General features: G+C 38.4%; 1 protein-coding gene across 1 annotated transcript in view; it reads left to right on the forward strand.

Annotated features, from left to right (window-relative positions):
* Pcdh15 (protocadherin related 15) overlaps positions 1–19,653 on the forward strand; it is a 777,836-nt gene that overhangs the window by 752,786 nt on the left and 5,397 nt on the right. The window contains exons 29-31 of the mRNA XM_076917096.1: positions 1,823–1,999; positions 4,523–4,741; positions 7,032–7,181. Coding sequence (XP_076773211.1) covers positions 1,823–1,999; positions 4,523–4,741; positions 7,032–7,181 — 546 coding nt within the window. The remainder of the gene's footprint in view (positions 1–1,822; positions 2,000–4,522; positions 4,742–7,031; positions 7,182–19,653) is intronic.

Raw genomic sequence — 19,653 nt, forward strand, 5'->3', positions numbered from 1 at the left:
TCTACCCAGTGAGGTCTCTGTGGATTCCTTGCACAAGAGAACAGGTGGCTCCCAAGAATTACAGGACCATTTTAGAGATGCCACCCCAGTCCCCTGGGGTCTAGTTAACCTTAGAGGGTGCAGGCAAAATATTTTTCTTGTTTAACCCCTGTGTCCATATTAAACAGACCCTCATCTGTGGTCAGCACACATCCAGAAGATCAGTTACACTACTCCTGGTACTTTTGGCCATTGTATAATATTTAAATAAAGCTTGGACAAAAGTCCTAAATACTGGAGATAAACTTTTGATTAGAAATACACCATTTTCTTTTTTAATCTGGTCCTCGTAGATGTTGCTATGTGCAGAGCAATAATTTAAATAAATTCCACTAATTTAAGTAGGTTGAATTTTGGTCTTAGAAGTTTCAATAGCATGTATTTTATAATCCCTAAACTTCATCTTGAATGTGCCTATAAACCTGTCTTCTAACTTTGTGCCTTAACTAAGATCACATCTTTGGCTTTGTCTATGTTTTTGTTGCTTCTCTTTATCCGATGTTTGCACTCACTCAAAATCAAAAGCAAGGTTACTGTATGTCATTCTCTGAACTCTACAAAGAGTAAGAAGATATTTTACTGCCTTGTATTTTCTTTGGGTATTTCCTGGGAACTTGCAAAGCCTCATAGTATGATAATATGCACAGAGACAATATTATGTCACATTATGTTATTTATACACACACACACACACTGGTTCGGATTTCTTTTACTAAGATGCGAACTTGGCTAATCTCTCTTGTCTCATTGTAACATAAAAGAACATAAAACGAAAGGGAGCCAGTAAGTACGAAAGAAAATACGTTGAAAAGATGTAAAAAATGATGATATTTTGGGTAAAAAAGGATTTCTGCATGAAAAGACAGTGTTCTGTGGATTGAGCTTTAAGTCAACCTATGCTATACAGTGAGACATGACCTCAAAAGGAATTGCCATACATGGTTATTGTTAATACATTTCCATTTAAATAGAAGTCTTTAATATATACCCTGTGTTCTAAAAGTGTTTAATGATATAATGTTTTAATAATAAAGTTATTAAAGAAATCTCTATTTATAGGAATATAGAAAACAAATAACAAATGTTAATAATAGGTATTTCCAATTAAAAGCAAGTTATAGAACTAGAGAAAAGTTGCACTTTAAGGAAATGATCTAATGGCTAACATTATTTCTATCTTTTCTACTAAATATTTCTTTTTCTGTATAAGATGATAACACATCTTTAATTGTTTTTTTGTTTTTCGTAGCTAGCTTCTGAGATTTCCATACAATATTTAATCTTGTAAATTCACTATTATTAAATTATAAATTGTCTATATTCTTCCATCGTGACCATGCTCTGAGGATCTTTATAACCCTGGGGAAATGGGTGTCCTAATTCTCCACCATGTTGAGAGTGTCATACACTCCTGTAGAGGTGTCATTTTTAATATTAGCAACATGGGTAGAGAGAACCAGTGTCTTGTGGTTCCTAACACAGAGGCCGCTTCATTTGTACACTATACCTGACAGTTTCCATGAGCCAGGTATACATTCGAATGATGTTATAAACTCAGGACTCGAGACTTAAAATAGCACATGATTGATAACCCCTTTCACATACTCAGCTTCTAGCATCATTGAGAATTGAACGCCGAAAAACCCATATAAGACATTTTCCAGCAAACATTACCGAAAACGAGCCGTCATTTACTAAATGTCATTTCAGCTAGAGGATTGCATTTTTTATCCCCCCACTAAGTCCATCAGAATGTCATATTTATGTGTTATTTCATGTTTAGGATTTTGGATCGCTATGTTCAGGAGCAAATTCCTGGTGCCAAGGTGGTGGTCGAGTCCATAGGTGCCCGCCGCCATGGAGACGCCTTCTCCCTAGAAGACTATAGCAAGTGCGACCTGACTGTCTATGCCATCGACCCTCAGACCAACAGAGCCATTGACAGAAATGAGCTTTTTAAGTAAGTGGTTTTTATTGCATGTCACCTCCATGCAGAAACAGTAGCACCTATGGGTGATAGTTATTGACGGATAACTGAAATCCTGCATGGGCTGGACTGAGGTCAGAAACCTCATGGGCAACAGGACTCTGCTAAAGTCAGGAGACAAAACAGCGCTTCAAGTTCTCCCCAGAGGAACGCCACGCTCCTGATGCAGGATGCTGGCCCAAAGCAGGAAACAGATTCTTAGTGAGGTGACTGTCTCAAGGACTTCAGCAGGTTTGAAGGTTAGAAAGAAACTGGGCCTTCTTCCAATACAACTCTATGGTGACAGGAAAAACAAACTAACAAACCCATCTCATATCCTGACCCAGAAGAGCTCAGTAAAGGAAAAACCACTGTCATGTAGCTCTGCATTCTGTAGGATAGATCCAAAGGCACAAAAGAAAGGGATGTGGGGATGAGAAGGAAAAAGACGAGGAGGAGGAGGAAGAGGAGGAGGAAGAGGAAGAGGAGGAGGAAGAAGAGGAAGGGTAGAGGGGGGAGTGGGAGGAAGAGGACAAGGAAGAGGAGCACAGGAGGGGGAGAAAAGAAACAAAACTGGAAAAGAAAGGCTAAAATCTTAAATAGAATGTTAGTACATTCTTTCCATTGGCTGTTATTCTAATTCTCTTAACTCCTCATCCAGTGTTTTGCTGGACTCTAGTGACACCTAGTGCCCTGCAGATCGCTGGGAAGAAGTTTTATTTAAACTTCATTTTAATTTAAAATGTACATTGTAAACACAGTTCATGTGGGCATGAAACAGACTTTAAAGGCGGGTTCATACGTTTGTTTCTGACAATTGTTCTTAATACAACTTCACCTAGATTTTTTTTTAATCTGCCAACCTCCTTTACATTCTGCATAATTTTGTTTTAATTTGGTAATAGATCACAAGGCTTTAGAAAAAGCATGTCTGCATTTTAAGGACACTAACTGGTAATAAAGACAAAATGGATCAGGCTGTAGTTTGAACAGCATTCATGAACAATTTAGGATAAAATACCTGAGAGAAAAGCACAAGAGAACATAGAAAATGAAAATAATTTTTTGAAGAGGTAAAATTGGGCATTTAGGATTTTCTTAAACTAACTGAGAAACAGTAGGAAACAGTAGACTTTTTAGGCCTATGAATCTTTCATAAGTGCTTAATGACTTATTTGTAAACACATACACTCACACTCTAAGACCAAACATGTAGATATTAGCATTAAGACTAAAAGAATAGAAATTTAGCTTTAGCAAAATATACCAAGGTATACTATATTAATATATATAATTATATATTTATAATACATAATACATAATTATATATTAAGATATATATTTTAAAATACATATCAAAATATCTATAACATGTATAATATACAGTATACTTCTTACAATAATATTATGAGATATATAAGAATATATATATAATGAGGTCCAAACCAAGAGACAGGCATTATGTCCAGGGACCTGGTAATAAATTTGTTAATTATTATTGCTAGTGTTGTTTCCTATCTCTGGACTAAAGAACACACACACACACACACACACACACACACACACACACACGCACACACAAAATCTTATTGTCCATGGCTAGCATGTGTGTTCAAATTGCCTAGTGGTGGTGGCATGAGTTCCTCACTATCTTCCCCAATATTCTGGGTTCCCGAATGAAAGACAACACACACACACACACACACACACAAAGAGAGAAAGAGAGAGAGAGAGAGAGAGAGAGAGAGAGAGAGAGAGAGAGAGAGCCTTCTATTTTAATATGTCTTAAACAGTTCAATGGTTGGGCCATTCGCAAACCTCCACGTGGCTGACACCTCCTCTGAGATATCCCTGAGATATTACTTACTAAAATCTGTATTCTATCATTCTTGTCCTAGACACAGTGGGGGGGGAAGGGGGCTCGGGCTGCTCTTCCCTGCCTCCTACTTGACTATGTTATGTTCTCTCTTCTGTAGCTCTCAGGCCTGGCAGCTATTCCTTTCCCAGCATGGTGACTATAAATCCTTCTTCCTCTCTTGGTCCCCTTGCCTATAAATCTTGGAGTTCCATCTCTGCCTCCCTGCCCAGCCATTGGCTGCCAGCAACTTTGTTTACCAATCAAAACCAGCTAGGGTCAGAAACCCTCAGCGTCTTACATGTGGATTCTCCTGCAATTTGGGGAACCCAATTAACATAATACAAAGTATTAAACCAAATATACAACATTTTACAGCCATTCCCAGAGACTAACCCTAACCTAAACAATCCCTTACAGCTATGCTTGCTTACCAGGTCTCAAGTTAATAATTAATACTAATCATCACACACAGTTTGCCTTTTAAATCCAGAATCCTAAAAGATGTCTTTTTTATTAATTATTTTATTTATATTCCAGCCGTTGCCTCCCAGTCTTTCTTCCCAGAGTTCCTCACTCTATTCCCCCTCTTTCTTATGTATTTTAATTTTAAATCGACTCCTCTCTTCTAACGGAGTTTTTCAATCTGTCATACAACAAAGGTTCCTGGACGGCAAACTGCTTGATATCAATAAAGACTTCCAGCCACATTATGGAGAAGGAGGGCGCATTCTGGAGATTCGGACTCCTGAGGCAGTGACAAGCATCAAGAAGAGAGGAGAAAGCTTGGGGTACACAGAAGGGGCCTTGCTGGCCCTGGCCTTCATCATCATCCTCTGCTGCATCCCAGCCATCTTGGTCGTCTTAGTGAGCTATCGACAGTGAGTATGAGGTCCCTAGGCGGGTACTCCCCTGAAGGTATTTGGGTCACCACCTGGTAAAGTAGCTGTTGTGTCTGCAAAATGTTAATGGTGTGACTACTCTGTCATTGTGTTTTCCTGCTTGCACCAAAACTATTTAACATCTGGGAAGTAGTGAAGGAATTTAAGTATTTTAATACCTACAATTTGAAGTAAGCAAGGCATACATTGGGCCTGATACGAGGTATGAGAAATTAGCAATGTGTCCCTATTGGCAGCCATGTTTGTTTAAAAAAATAGTTTATTAAAAGGAGAAATAGCCCTAAGGGTGCCACAAAAAGTAAGTAACAATTCCAGTAACTCTCATAAATGTTTGATATAACAAACAGTAAGAAATAATGGTAGAAAAGCTATTCGTTATTTAAAATGCCTACGGGGAAAAGTATTAAGATGTTCCTAATGTATTCTTGCACCAAAACCTTTCTGTCCTAATTTGTTTTCTGTTGCTGTGATAAGACACTGACCAAAACCAACTTTGGGAAGAAAGAGATTATTATTAGGCTTACAAGTTATAATCAGTAACCAAGGGAAACCAGGACTGAAGTTCAAGACAGGAACCTAGAGACAGGAACCTGGAGACAGGAACCGAAACAGACAATGGAAGAATTCTGCCTACTTGCTTCCTTCCAGACTCATTGTTCTGCTGTCTTTCCTAACACAAACACACATTCTCAGGAATGTCACTGGCCACCATAAGCTAGGCTCTCCCAGATCAGTCCCTAATCGAGAAAATGTCCCCTAGATTTACCTCCAGGCAATCTGATGGGGGAAGTCTTCCCAGTTGAAGTTCCTTCTCCTCAGATGATGCTAGCTTGTGAGAAGTGGACGGGAACCCTAACCAGAGCACCCACAGGCCAGTCCGAAAGTGTCAGTTCCCCAGTGAGATTCTGTCTCCCCATGGGTGTCAAGCTGTCAATCAAAACTCCATCACCATAACCTTCTTTTCAGTCTCTAAACAATTTTCTCTCAAATTGAATGCAGTGAGTTAATTCCGACTTGAAACGTTCAAGGTGTGCTCTGTGAGAAGATGTTAAATGGATATTTCCCTCACAAAGGTCCTATGGAGTTGCGGACATAACTTTTGGTCGCTACAGTTAAGCTTAATGTTTCGTTAACAAATGGATTATTATAGTTAATCTGAAGTTCCTCATAAATAGCACTGGGAAAAATCACTTTCGATCACCAAGCCGTCGATCTAGTACTAATTTCCACATTTATTCTGTTGTATTCTTTCTCCTTTTGTATTCAGCTGTTTCTCAGAGGAAGTGTATCAGATCCTTCTACCAGTTAAATCAGTATTTCTCCAAGTAAAGAAACAACCTCTTAAAAGTATCAGGCCATCCTCAAGTTCCCATAGTCTGATTAGAATTGAAACTCATGGCTCCATGTTTGACTGCAGTTTTTCTTTCTCCCTTCAGTTCAGTTATTTATTTCTTTGTGTAAATGTTTTAGTAACTTATAAGTCTGCACCAGTAATGATAAGGGGCTACACATCCACTCACCGTACTGAAGGCCTTCCTTCCCCTTCTGCATCATTAACTGTGTCACTACGGGCTTATTCAGTAAACCCCTCATAATTTATAGCAAACCATGTTATAAAGCCGTTAGTACAGTATTTCTAATGTCGCTTTCTCTTCTTCTTACACACTGCTTCCCAAAACAGGTTTAAAGTGTAAGTATAATTATGAATATTTTGCTCGTGAATTTGTGTGATAGAAAAATGAGAAATCACAGATTATATCAGTCAAACTGTGACACCCACCGTACTGAACTGTGTATTATCTTCTTAGCAATTATTTGGATTTGAGACTCAGAGGTGGGCGTGTGTGGGGGAGCGTGTGTGCATGTGCATGTGTGCGTGTGTGCATGTTTGAGCTGATTCTAGACAACTTATTATAACACTAATATGAAAGGTATGTTCTAATCATTTCTAAAATTTGATGACTTAATTTAAAAAAAAAAATACTGTCTGTGACATTTAAAACCACAGATCACTTCTGACACTAGCGTCCTGGCCATTAGTAAAAATGAGATTAATTTAAAAATAGTTCTGTGAATTCTACTGTTTCGTCAAGGGGCAAATATTTACATATAGAACACAAGAATGCTTCAGTTGTATCAATTTATTAGTGCAAATATTTGTGTATAATTTAAATGGGTCCCCTGATAACAGAACCTCGTTATTAAGACAATAGCCTATTGATTGTGGTTTCCAAACTGAGTCTTACAAGACAACCTTACTCTACTCAAGACGCCAGGCTGAGTGCACGAAGACCGCAAGAATTCAGTCTGCCATGCCTGCAGCCAAGCCTGCAGCTCCTGTACCTGCTGCGCCCCCGCCCCCGCCGCCACCACCACCACCAGGAGCACATCTCTATGAGGAGCTGGGAGAGAGTGCCATGTGAGTAGCAAGGGAGGACAACTGTGAGGGATGGAGTGGATTCTGGGAGCAAAACTAGTTCCAAGCTCACGCAGAAATACAGCTGCAAGCCTGTTACAGCCTGTCATCTTATTATTCGGGCTTAAATAGCTGAGAACTCAAGCTGAAAAAACTGTAGTGAAAAAGAAAAAGGAAACCAATCGAGAAATATAAACAGTATCCATCTTAGACAAAACTTCAGAAGGGAGTTCAGATATTATATTTAATCTCCCAATCTTAATGAGATTGGGACAATTTCCTGAACAAAATTACAGATTTTCAAAAAGCAAGCGAGTTGGAGATTGTAATGAATCCAAATGGTAAGACTGTAACTCCTGATTTGAGATTAAAAAAAAAAAAAAAAAAACAATAACAACAAACAAACAAAAGCACAAAACAAACAAAAAAAAAGCCCTTCAATTTGGCAATCAAAATCAAATTCTGTGGTTTAAAATCAGACATTACCATATTATTATAGAATATTATATGAAGGAAAAAATAAAATCTGACCTACTAAGTGGCCCAGTGTGCTCTCAGTAGTCTACTACTGAACTGAACTGTACTACTCGGAGGCAGCTGTGGTCAACATCTCTACACTGTGAAATTTCTAAGCAATTTTAAGCCATACATTTTTGACAGAGTTTGTTAATATATTTCTTACACTTCAAAACTGTTTCTGTCAAAAGATACAAGCCACATAGTCTGATTTGATTTAATTTGTGTTTGCTATAAAACTTCAAGAGCAGCTACTTTAGGGCATGATAAGCAATTTTGAAGCAAGCTAATCTCAGGACACTTTGTTGTTAGTGACTAAAAATATGTATCTGTTATGTTTCTGGGATTTACTCATAGGAGTAAGGTACATCTCAAAAATTATGAAAATTGCTTCTATTAAAAAAAAACAGTTTAGGCAGATGCATGAATAGTGTATTCAGTATTTATATTATTATATATGAAGCTGTAAAATTATACAGGTGCTATTTTAGTGTTGTATAAATATACGTAATCTATAAAATATAACATACTGTATAACATATATCCTACATAAGTTGCAGTGAAAGCAGAGTTGCACAGCATTCTGTTTACATACAGAATTCCTTCCTTAAATATATGTTTTCATTTCTCAGTGTTCAGATGATGCTCTTATTGAATTACTGGTGAAGTAGGAATTGAGCCAATATGATTTGATTCTCCAATTATTTTGAGCAGCACTTCCTAGCAATGACATTCAGATTAAAAACAAAAGCATTTATGTGAAGTTAGCAGTATTCACATATGAGAACAATGACTGAATATATATATATATACACATATATGTGTATATATATATATATATATACACATATATGTGTATATATATATATATATATGTTTTTACAAAGCAAATTTATGCAACAGCATCTGCAAATTTGCAGTCAGTAGCATTGGATGAGGGTAAATTGCAACTAACCATCTTTAAGAAGATTTTTCAATCATGTATTGAAACATTTTAAATCTGAACCTTACCTCATTTTTAGAAATGCTTTATTTTTTTATTGAAAATGTTTTTTATAAGGGTTCTAGTAAGCTACAAAATAAACTAGCTCCAAAGGAATTATTACCAACGGTGCTTTTAAATAGAAAAAAATGAATAAATAATTTCAAAAAACCAAGTCTTCACAAAGCAATTAATAACTTTATGTAGATTTAACATTCTGTAATACCTAGTATCTAATATATTTCTTCCTGAAACCCAGGATCATCTCCCTAACATAATGCACATGAACCAATTTTCAAAGTTAAGACACATTCATGATTAAGATAGCCCATGCTTCACAAAGATGAAATTTTATATATCTCTAGCAAACAGATGGTTAGATAAAATTCTACATGATAAGACTCGAGAGTAAATGCCACATGATTTTATCTGAAACATTATTAGATATTATTCTCATGAATGAAGGGAAAGAAAAACTTAAGAACGTGCATTTTCTCTCTTGGATGTGTGTACTGTTTAAAGCAAGTGTCTGATAGTGTTGCGTGATTGTCTGGAATTAATGATAGTTACAACTTTTCTTCCCTGTCACACGGTTGCCCTTTCTCACCTGTGGATACGTAGGCATAAGTAAGTAAATACTATCATTCTAATAAAAGGCTGTTAGAAAGTAGATGAAGTGCAATAGGTTGAGCAGAATTATTGTCTGCACAGTGGTCCTCATCCTTCATGACGTAGGTGTTTTTGTTTAAAAGGAAATAGCATCCTCCCCACTTAGTCTCGTTCCCTTCTAATGTGATAGTGCCAGAGCTCACTAGAGACTGTTTCAAAAGTATCTGTATCTTTACTTCAGACATAGAGTTCTTTCCATCATAAGTTATGTATTTGACTACATAGATCACTTCTTCCAAAACTAATGGCCATATGATATCAAGTGAAATGATATTTGACGTAGTTTCAAAATAGCTTTCCAGGCTTAGGACATAAGACGATATTGTCCCATTGTCCCTACTTTCTGAATTATTCAGGTTGTCCGATAATCCAACCCTTTGTGAGTATGCTTGTTTTTGTGGTCACATTTCGAAGCCTGACCTATTACCCCGTTTTTTGATAACTGTTTTGTCATTGTTGAAAATAATTCTATTTTATTAAACAACTGACAAAATTAATTTCCTGTTATGCTTTAGCTTGAAGGGGAAAAAAACTAATTAGGGACTATGTAAAGTATCTGCCACTTAACCTTGCAAGAAGGAAGGGTCCCAATGCTTGTAGTTGAGGCCCTGAATCTGTGTTCTGCAACTTTTTTAGCACTAATTAGAGTGCATGACTATGTATAGTACTTTGCTCAGTATCCACACATTTGCAAACCATGTAGGGAAACCAAAAGGGTATTGTTTTTAACATATATATTTTCATTCAGTGAATTTTTGACTAATGATCGACCCATATTATATTTGCTGAGAACGCAAGTTTCCCCCTCTTGTCTGTTTGCATTTTCTGTATTTTAAAATAACTAAGCGTAGAGTTTAAATCAGGATCGCTGCGTGAAGTTTATTTCTCAACTATGATTTTTGAACTCTCTGAGGGCTTTCTGTTCTGTCCTCAGAAACTCTTGTTCTTCTAATCCGAGGAGGGGGGCTTTCCCCTTCTGCATTGTCTTACAGATTTTGTTTTATATCAGAGACTTTTTTTTTTTTTTAGCTCCCAGAGTTACTGAGATGGGATATAATGGGAAATTTCTGATTGAGATACTGCCAAGACCTGTGCATATTAACAGTGGGCTCTGAGCACCCTCCAGAAAGGTGGGGGTAGACAACCAAAACTGGGGTGCCTGTCTGTACTCTCCAAAACCGAGGTTTATACAAGAGCAAACTGTTAAGTATGGACCCAGATACTTTGCGGATTCAAACTAATTACGGGGGGGTGGGGGGGACCGGGACAGTTTAGAGGTTCATATTTTAATGAAAACTGCTCATCCTTCTCACAGCTCTGGATGTCCCTGCCTTGTCTTCCCTAGAATAGGATCTTGAAAGTGATGTTGTACGTGAGTGCTTTTTAGTGTTGTTAGGCCTTTGTTATGTAAAATATGATAGCCATGAAAGCACCTTTCTTATGAAAGCTGTATCACAACTTGTCTCCTTCTTCTCTTTCAAGTCTTTTCCTTCTCTACCATTTTGAACAAAGCAGGGGAAATAACTCAGTCCCAGAAGACAGGAGCAGTCATCGCGATGGGATGGCCTTTTCCTCCAGTACCGGGTCTCATGAGCCAGCTCATGTAGAGGGACCACTTAAGGACAGCCAACCTAACCCAGCAAGGACGTTCTCATTTCTTCCTGCTGAGGATGACTTAAGTACCCATAATCCCCTTTATATGGAAAGTGTAGGTCAAAGGTCAACAAACTCAGACCTTCAGCCGGGAACAGATTTTGAAGAGCTATTTGCACCCAGAACACAAGTTAAGAGTCAGTCTCTGAGGGGCCCAAGAGAAAAGATCCAGAGGGTGTGGAACCAGTCTGTGAGCTTTCCTAGGCGGCTGATGTGGAAAGCTCCAAACAGACCAGAGACCATAGACCTGGTGGAGTGGCAGATCACCAGGCAGAGAGCTGAATGCGAAAGCATCAGATGCCACCCAAGCCAAAGAGGTAGCAGCAACGTACTGATGACAACTGAAGAAGCCCACAGGTCAGAGAAAGAAGGGGGACACAGAGACACCCTAATTGTACAGCAAACTGAACAGATGAAATCTCTGTCTTCGGGCTCTTCTTTTTCCTCCTCTTGGTCCCACTTTTCTTTCTCAACTCTGCCAACGATTTCAAGAGCGGTGGAACTCGGGTCAGAACCTGACGTTGTCACTTCTCCCGCTGACTGCACCTTGGAACTTTCTCCTCTGAGACCCCGTGTTTTAAACTCCCTAGGCTTTAAGAGAGAGACTCCCACTTGTGCATCAGATACAGAAGCAAAACGGAACTCTTTTGAAATCGTTCCCCATCTACCTAGCATCTCTGCTCCCCTTCCACATCCGCCTCTTCCTCAACCTCCCATTGCCTTTACTACTTTTCCTCTTCCCCTTTCTCCCCGTAACCCTCCTCCTCCCCAACTTCTTACATTTTCTCTTCCCATTTCTACACCCCGTACTTCTCTACCACCTCCTCCGCCATCACTTCCTCCTCCTCCTCGACCGCCAGCTCCCCGCCTCTTCCCACTGCCTCCTTCCACTTCCGGTCCATCCGCAGACAGCATCTCTGTACCAGCTGCTAAATGTACTGCCAGTGTCGCACACGCCAGAGAAACTACATCTACGACACAGTCACCAGCATCCAACCCTCCGTGTGGGGCAGAACCTCACAGACATCCAAAAGGGATCCTCAGACATGTAAAAAACCTGGCAGAGCTTGAGAAATCGGTGTCTAACATGTACAGTCACATAGAAAAAACCTGTCCACCCACAGATCCCTCAAAACTACACACGTTTTGCCCTGCAGAGAAAACAGACATGAAAATCACATGTGACCAGAGCCAGGAAACGTTGGTTAGAGTTGTTGAGGGAATTGACATGCAACCTCACAGTCAATCAACGTCCTTGTAATGTTGCTTCTCCCCGTTTTTAACTGGGTGATTCTTTTCTTGATCATAACCCTCAACGTGGAGCCCAAGAATTTGAACGTCACAGAAGAGTCCACTGTTTTTAATCCCAAACTCAATGCAATGCCTTTTTCTTCTGCACTTTTAAGTTCAATTAACATCACCATCACTAACTCATAGAGTAGATTGACCTTAATTTTCTTAACTTCAAGGTAGCATTATTTGTCCTACATTTATTTAAAAAGTAAGTAACTTTATCTGTTTTTAACGGGGAGTTATGGGCATGTAAAGTACTGATCCAACTAAAACCAAAGGCTTGTTGACCTTGCCGATGGGTGATGTTATTCTTTTCATTTTAGTTTTTGACCATGGTTTTATATGAATGTTCTAGCTGGGGGGAACAGAAAATCAGGGTGCTAGGAAGCCATAATGCTCTCTTGTTGGCTTGTTATTTCCTTGAAGTCTATGTATTTGGTAAACAGAAATGTTTCACAAGTAAAATGATCCTTACAAATGTAGGGAATAGCAGACAGCAGGGATTTCAAAGGCAATCTCAGGTGCTATAATATGTAGTTATCAGTTTTCTTATGATACCCTCCATTCTGGATTGTTTTGATCCTTTTAGTAGGCTTTCAGATGAGAAATCTCTCCCATATTTTCAGTTGCTGTTCTATTTCTTTATCTTGATTCTTTCTGTCTCCTCCTTTATGATGAAAATAAATCTCATGCCACTGACTTTTGTAAGACATCTTATTTTTTTTAATCAAAGGTGCTATTTAAATTAAAGTGCTAAAAAAAAATTAAAGTACTATTTAACTTAGCCTTTTCACGTTATAAAATCACCTCCTTGTTTATAATTTTTTTATAATTCTTCTTTCCAAGGAGATATCCTTTGATATCCAATTTATTTAATAAATAAAATCAAAATTACTTTTAAATGAAGAGATACTATTCTTGGTGTCTTATCACCTGTAATGCTTAGAGGTTTGTTCTTTGTTTTCAGCAGAAAAGAAAGATTTATCCCATGGGGAAAAAGTCCCATAGTTGCGGTAGTTGTTAAAATATCCATGAACACAATGGATTGAATCCTGGGGAATTAATTATAGCTAAGCTAAGCAGCGCTGTCTTCACGAAGTATACACAGGCACATGATGTATTATATGTAACTATCAAATAACTATATTTTGTTTTTCCCATAAAACGCATTGAATAAAATTGAACTACTATAAATCCCTACTTTTGAAACAAGTTCTACTATTTGTTAAACTCTAGAATTGTAGTATCTGAGAAGATATAAACCTACATATTCCACGAGAACAGCTAAGACAACAACCTCAGATTTTATTGCATCCAGGAAATTGCAGAGGTTTTCCTGAACTATCCCAGCCATAGTGGAACATGGCTTTCCTTCTCTCTGTGTGTCCACAAAGGCTGAGAACCCTGCAGTACCATCATCTCTAAGATGGTTTTTTTTTTTTTTTTTTTTTTTTTTTTTGGCTCTTAAAATTTGGGACAGCCCTCCAATAATATAATCTTCATTCCTGATTAACAGGAACAGATCAAAAGCAATCCTCAAATCTACTTATCAGCAGCAGCCCATCTGCTTCAGATATCTTTCCTCCAAATCAAAAGTAATTTATTTCCTGGGGTTCTTGAATGTGCTTTTTGTGTTGTTTTGTTTCCTCTCTTTTACTGAAAAGCTTCCGTTGGAGTTTTTTGTTGGCGGCTGATCATATGCCTGAGAAGTTGTGCTGTATGGTGGATTCTGACAGGGTGTTGCTGATAATCAGTTAAACTGTCTTCTACATGGGTCCTATAAAGGTTACTTAGACATATAAGTCTTCACACTCCCTGTCTCCCCAATGTTGCAAGCTCGCATGTCTGTGTGAAATGCTGCCATTCTCTCCTCCGCATTTGTTAAGGTCTGCTCAGTGTATGAAGAGTATTTAGATGGATTATTTAAAATCCAAAGAGAACACTTATTATGCCTTTGTCCTTGTTAAGGTTAAATGTATACAGACATAGGATGTAAAATGAATCACATCCTCTACACACAAGTTAACAGAATTACATGAAAAGATGCACTGATATTATTTGATTGTGTAATTATCAACATTGATGACTTGAAAGGACAGATAATTATGAATATTGATGGTGTTGTATAACTCTTCTAGGTAAGTTTCTGTCTTTGAATTCAAATAGCGGTAGAGTTACCCAACGTAAACACGAGAGCATGAGTGTGTGTGTGCGTGCGAACGTGTGTGTATGTGTGTGTAAAACTACTTTTGAAAGAGGGTCCTACTCATGTTATGAACTCATCACCCACAATGGCTTCAAACTCACTTGTGGTCTACACTGACCCATTCTCCTGTCCCAGCCTCCCAAGTGCTGAGATTGTAGACATGAGCCACTAAAGCAGATTATTGAGATTTTTCATATTTAATAAAAGGGGAAATTGAAATATCCTAGGAAACAAAATTTGTCTAGATGTTTTACTTGATAAGCGTGACTCATCAACAGGATGAGGTCCTAAATCTAAGCTGTGCCTAATTGTCCCTAAAAGACAATGGAATAGATTTGAATATAAAGTTTTCACAAGCATCAGAGGGATTGTAACTCCCCACATGTACTGGCTGAAGTATAAAAACACTCTACACTTCACTAAAGAAACTTTCAGGAACTGTTGAGGAGTACTTCACACTGCATTTGCCCCGTTACCAGCAGCTTCACCCACCTGTTTGGTGACCACTTAAGGCACATTTGATCACATAGACTCTTCCCGGAAAACAATGGTCCTCAACCTTCCTAATTTTGTGACCCTTTAATATAGTTCCTCATATTGGGGTGATTCCCCCCAACCATAAAAATTATTTTGTTGTGACTTCATAACTGTAAGCTTGTGCTGTTATGAATTGTAATGTTTGCATTATTATGAATCTGATATGCAACTCTGTGGGAATTGAGACCCACGGGTTGAGAACCACTGCTGCAGAGATAATGGCTGCGTGTTCTGCAAAGACACTTTTGTTGTACTTCAAAAGCCATGCCTTTAACTCAGTAACATATATACAGCGCAGCTACATCACAAGATTAATAATATCAGCCTAATATTTAAATACACAGAAACTAAAGAAAAATCTCATAATCAATGGCACTCATACTGTTATACTCCCTTATCCATCCAAAGTGCAGACAAATATTGCACAACTTGTGGTCCAAGAAATTTACTTACCTTTTTATATAGTTTTGAGTACTTGGAAGTTAAGAAGGTTCTTAGAAGTAAGTGAAGTCGGTTCTTTAAAGAGCAAAGAAGGTCCTTCATCATTGTTAGAATCAAGTTGACACATACAAGTTGACGATATGGTTGCATTGACTCAGAAGAATATAATCTGAGTATGCACCTACCTATTTGGTTTTCTGTTTAAGAAGTATCTCTTCCTCAGTGACCATAATATTCATATCAAGTCATAGACGAGACACCAAAGAATAGCTTTATGTTAGTTGGCCGTAACAGAATCAAAGTGAAGTATTGCACTTTATTTTTAAGTTGTTTTCACATTTATTTATTCAGTGTATGTGCATGCATGGGGCTAGGTACCATATGGACCATAGCATGAATATATAGAGAGAGGTCAGAAGACAGCCTTCAGGAGTCAGCCCTTCCTTTCTAACATGTGAATTCTGGAGGTTGGACTCAGTTCATCAGGCTTCATGGCAAGTGCCTTTATCTGCTCAATGGATATAGTTTGTTGGTCATGTGACAGCAAGATCTGCGAAGATAAATTTTTAGTAATGCAAGTACAACACACAGTCCTCTCATCTTAATAACATTATAGGAAGTCTGTCCCGGCGAGATTAATTTTAGTAAAATTGATTGTATTTCCTCTGATTCTCTTAAATGGTCCTTTATCTGTAATTCTCTCTGGTCTGAAAAAAATCCATGCATTTAACACAAGTTTCCATTTCTGCCTTTCAGGGGAGGCTTTGCACCAGAGGTAAGGGCTTTATCATGTGGTACAGCATCGAGCCTTCATGGAAAGCCTTTGTATAGGAATATAGGACTGATTGAAGCTAGATTTGTCTTCTTCTAATTCAGTTGAAACTTTTAATGATGTTTTCTAATGTATTTTCTTCCTCTATGTTGCTTCTTTGCTTTGAAGTTTGAAGTCTATCATCTGGGGAGTAAACAATGACCAGTGGCTAACATTTCCAAGGATAATGTCTTTGTTCTGAGTTGTATTGAATTGAACCCTATACTAAATTTGGTCTTCTGGTTCTAGAGATATAATGTAGAAGATATAAAGTTGATTAACACTTTTTAAACAGTCCAGGTTTCTCTCTAGTCCAGATATCTTTAATATCTCTCATATCGTACCAGAAGACATCTCTGAGTTTTTTAATTCCATGTATGTGACTCAATCAACAGAGAACATACCAAGGACTCTTACCAATAGTGTTGAGTGAGATTTGTGAGTAACAGCGAACTTACTGAGAACCTAGCTTGACTTAGCAGACAGCTTCTGGATCAAAAGAGTGACATAAATACATTCTCTGTAGCTTGTACTTTGGAACGTATATATTCTAGAGTATGCAGAGGAGTATTAGTGACCTATATGAAGAACTAGTTCTCAGGGATGATTGTAACAGATAGCAAATCCATTAGAATTGGAGAGTCTCTAACTTAAACTTCCTTTTCAAGGAGTAACATATGTAAGGGCTCATTCTGAGCAGTGGTTCACGGGCAGGATCACTTCCAGAGCTGCACCCCACCTACCCACGGCACACAGGAAGACCTACCATTTAACAATCTACTCCCAACATTCACTAAGCTAAATTTGATCAAGTATTAGTTCCCATTTGGTTGAAGCATGAGTTATCACGAAACGTACCTACAGAGACTGACACAGATCACTGAATGAGTGACAGGGAGAGGAGGCAGACAGGAGTCCCTACAGAATTGGAGGAGAGACAATTTCCTGACTCACAAAAGACTTTGAAGACATACTCGAATGCGAGCCATCCATATTTTGGTTTAAAACCTGGGAGAATGAAGACAATGTCTTCAGATGCTGCATCTTGTCACTCCGACTTTCCGTTCTTCCTGGGGGGGGGGGGTGCAATTATACCCAATGTGATGAGGAGTGAACGATGGACAACTTCATCAAGGTTAAAGCTGTCAAAATAGCCCTGTGATATTTGTTTATAGAAGCCCAAGCAATCCTTCATACTCTGAAGCTTAAACAAAAAAAGATATCCTCACAGAAATTAGTTATTGAGGTTATTATCAATTAGTTGATTAAAGTAACTGATATTAAAGCCCATGGCTTCTGATATGCCTTAGGTGCCCAAGTAATTATCTGAACTATTAATTAGTAGTTTGGCAGGCATCATGTGAATAATGAATCATACCTTAAGTGACAGGTTCAAGCTGTTGCCTGTATTCCTCTTTTCTCAGTCGTGTTCTACATTTCCCACCTGAACTACTATCTAAATCTTTTCCTGTTTTAATTTCCTTTGGCAGCATCAACTGCTGAGACCTTCTCTTCTTAAACCGGAGGTATCGATTTTCACTTTCTTTTCAACCTCACTAAACCTTTACAATACTTTTATACTTCTGTGGGTAGAGTGGGTAGCCTCTGATGCGGTCCCCCTTTTACTAATGAGAGAAAATGCACTTTCAAGTTTAAATAACTAAATGAATAAAAAAGAAACCACCTCTCAGTTGGTTATACATCAGCTATACATTTTTAGCTTCCCTCTAGGACAGCGGTTCTCAACCTATGGGTTGCTAGCCTTTTGGGGTCAAATGACTCTTTTACAGGGGTTGCCTATGACCATCAGAAGATGATGCAGACATTGGATTAAAGAGATGGCTCAGTGGTTAAGAGCACTGACTGCTTTTCCAAAGGTCCTGTATTCAATTCCCAGCAACCACATGGTGGCTCACAACCATCTATAATGAAATCTGGTGCCCTCTTTTGGTGTATCTGAGGACAGCAACAGTGTACTCACATATACAAAATAAATAAATCTGTTTTAGAAAAAGAAGAAGCAGATATTTACATTATGATTCATAATAGTAGCAAAATTACAGTTATGAAATAGTGACAAGATAAATGTATGGTTGGGGTCGCCACAACATGAGGCACTGCATTGGGCAGGTTGAGAACCACTGCTCTAGAATTTAGGTCAGTAAATCATTGTTGCCCCAACTTTTCCATTACTGCCTGAAATCACTTTATGGCTGAGCAGGAGCTGGGGTTCATCTTAATGTGGTCTCATCAGCTAGATCAGGCAAAGACTGAAGGAAGGTTCCAACATCTGTCCCGCTCCCTAGGACACGTTTGACTCAGTGCTTCTCCTACAAAGTAAAAAGTACTTTCAGGGTTACACGATAAGTACACATCATTTTATTTGCTTATTATATACCCCTAAGTCTCAAATGAGTCTAAAGTGATACTCAGTTGAAATAATTCTATTCTTTGTGACAAATTTAGGCTTTTGCTAAGCATTAGTAAACAATTGGTTCTTTTCTCTAGGAACAGTACCCTACTTTACTAAAGGAAAGCATTGCTTGTTTAGAATACACACACACACACACACACACACACACACACACCATCTGGAGACTGGAAGCAGAAATATATAAATTTGTGATTAAGCTTTTAATTAGAAACTTTTATCAAGGAAGCTGCCAGATAACTGACTTTGAAAACTCAGGGTTACAGTTCATAGGCCCACACTGCCTTGAGTAAGACATTCTTCCAGCCAGCGCTGTCACCTACAAATGCTGATCATGGCATCCAGTTCTTGAGCTTCTGGTCAACCAGCATAGGGAAGCCAAGAAAAACGGAACTGAAATGTTTCTGATTTATAGCATTTTGAGCGTTTACTACCGTGATAAGAGTCTTAAGTTAGCTTCACCTTCTCAGAAATGTGTGGTCAGCAGCAGACATTAACATTAACCTTAAAATAACGTTAAGTGTTGGGCCCACTCACACAATCGCTTTCTGGTTCAACATGTAGGGAGGCAGACAGAACCTGTGTCATGCAATGGAGAGGCCAAATCCAGTTACCTGCTTAGCTCAGTCTTTGTTGACACAAGGACTTTCCTCTATTCCTTTTCTTTTTAAACACTTGACACTGCTCTTCTTTCCCATCTGTGCTAATTCCTGTCTCTGCTGACCCAGCTCAGAACTGCAGAGTAACCCCCCAACCCCCACTGCACTCCAGGGTTTCTGTTTTACTCCCTGTTAACCTTGACCATATTGGGAGCCACTTATGCTGGGAACATACAGCAGCTCACAAGACCTGACCCTTAGTCTCAGGAATCAGAAAGTGCAGGTATATGACCTAATCGTTAGTAAGAGCACATTTTAAACAGCTAGGAGGTTTCTT

The sequence above is a fragment of the Arvicanthis niloticus genome, chromosome 20 (genome assembly GCF_011762505.2).
Source record: "Arvicanthis niloticus isolate mArvNil1 chromosome 20, mArvNil1.pat.X, whole genome shotgun sequence".
NCBI classification, from domain to species: Eukaryota; Metazoa; Chordata; class Mammalia; order Rodentia; family Muridae; genus Arvicanthis; species Arvicanthis niloticus.